This window comes from Penaeus monodon, chromosome 19 (genome assembly GCF_015228065.2).
Source record: "Penaeus monodon isolate SGIC_2016 chromosome 19, NSTDA_Pmon_1, whole genome shotgun sequence".
Lineage (NCBI taxonomy): Eukaryota > Metazoa > Arthropoda > Malacostraca > Decapoda > Penaeidae > Penaeus > Penaeus monodon.
In genome coordinates this window covers 31,800,179-31,800,842 of record NC_051404.1, presented here as the reverse complement: position 1 = coordinate 31,800,842, position 664 = coordinate 31,800,179, and the positions used below count along the sequence as shown (strand labels likewise).

The window sequence follows — 664 nt, the reverse complement described above, 5'->3', positions numbered from 1 at the left end:
GACATTTGGGCCCTTTCCCTGGAATGAAAGCCATAAATCTGAAAATCCAAAAATGTGCAGATAAAAACAAATTTTCAGGTAATAAGGAATGAATATCTAGACTAATTTAATATATATATTCTTTTGCATTTTGTTATTCTCAATTCCAGAAGCAAATCTGTGGCAATGAGAACTCTATTTCTAGAAAAAAAAAAATTAAGAGTCAGTGGGACGGAACTGTCCCCCTAAATCTGCTCTGGCTGCAATAACTACATAGAGTTTGTCCCTCTCTTCTCACTCACATGTTTTTAATATCACTGACGGCTTCATTGAAGTACTTGACCGACTCGATGTCAAGTGAGCCCAAGGCATGCAAGGGCTTCCTCTCCAACTCCACGGCCCAAACTTCAATCTGGGTTTTCGGTGCAATGTCTGGCCAACGGGATGAAGCTGCACGAACTTCTCTTGTGATCTAGGGCAATACGATAGCACTTTAAATGATAACATTGAAGAAAGAATAGAGAAAGTAAGGCACAGTGAAATCAAAGGTGGATATGTCTTAAAAAATGAAGTCATTAAAAGTACTTTTACGCACTTTTAGATACTAGGAAGTTAAATTGTAAAAACAACGAAGTTTCCAAAAAGGAAAGACTTAAAACAATGACGAACATTACCCAGAAAGTAT

At 37.2% G+C, this 664-nt stretch overlaps 1 protein-coding gene across 1 annotated transcript in view; it reads right to left on the bottom strand.

Moving 5' to 3' along the window:
- The window catches only part of LOC119585385 (eIF-2-alpha kinase GCN2-like), a gene marked incomplete in the record, with an annotated part of 28,307 nt that overhangs the window by 514 nt on the left and 27,129 nt on the right, over positions 1-664 (bottom strand). Inside the window, 1 exon segment of the mRNA XM_037934051.1 lies at positions 282-451. Coding sequence (XP_037789979.1) covers positions 282-451 — 170 coding nt within the window.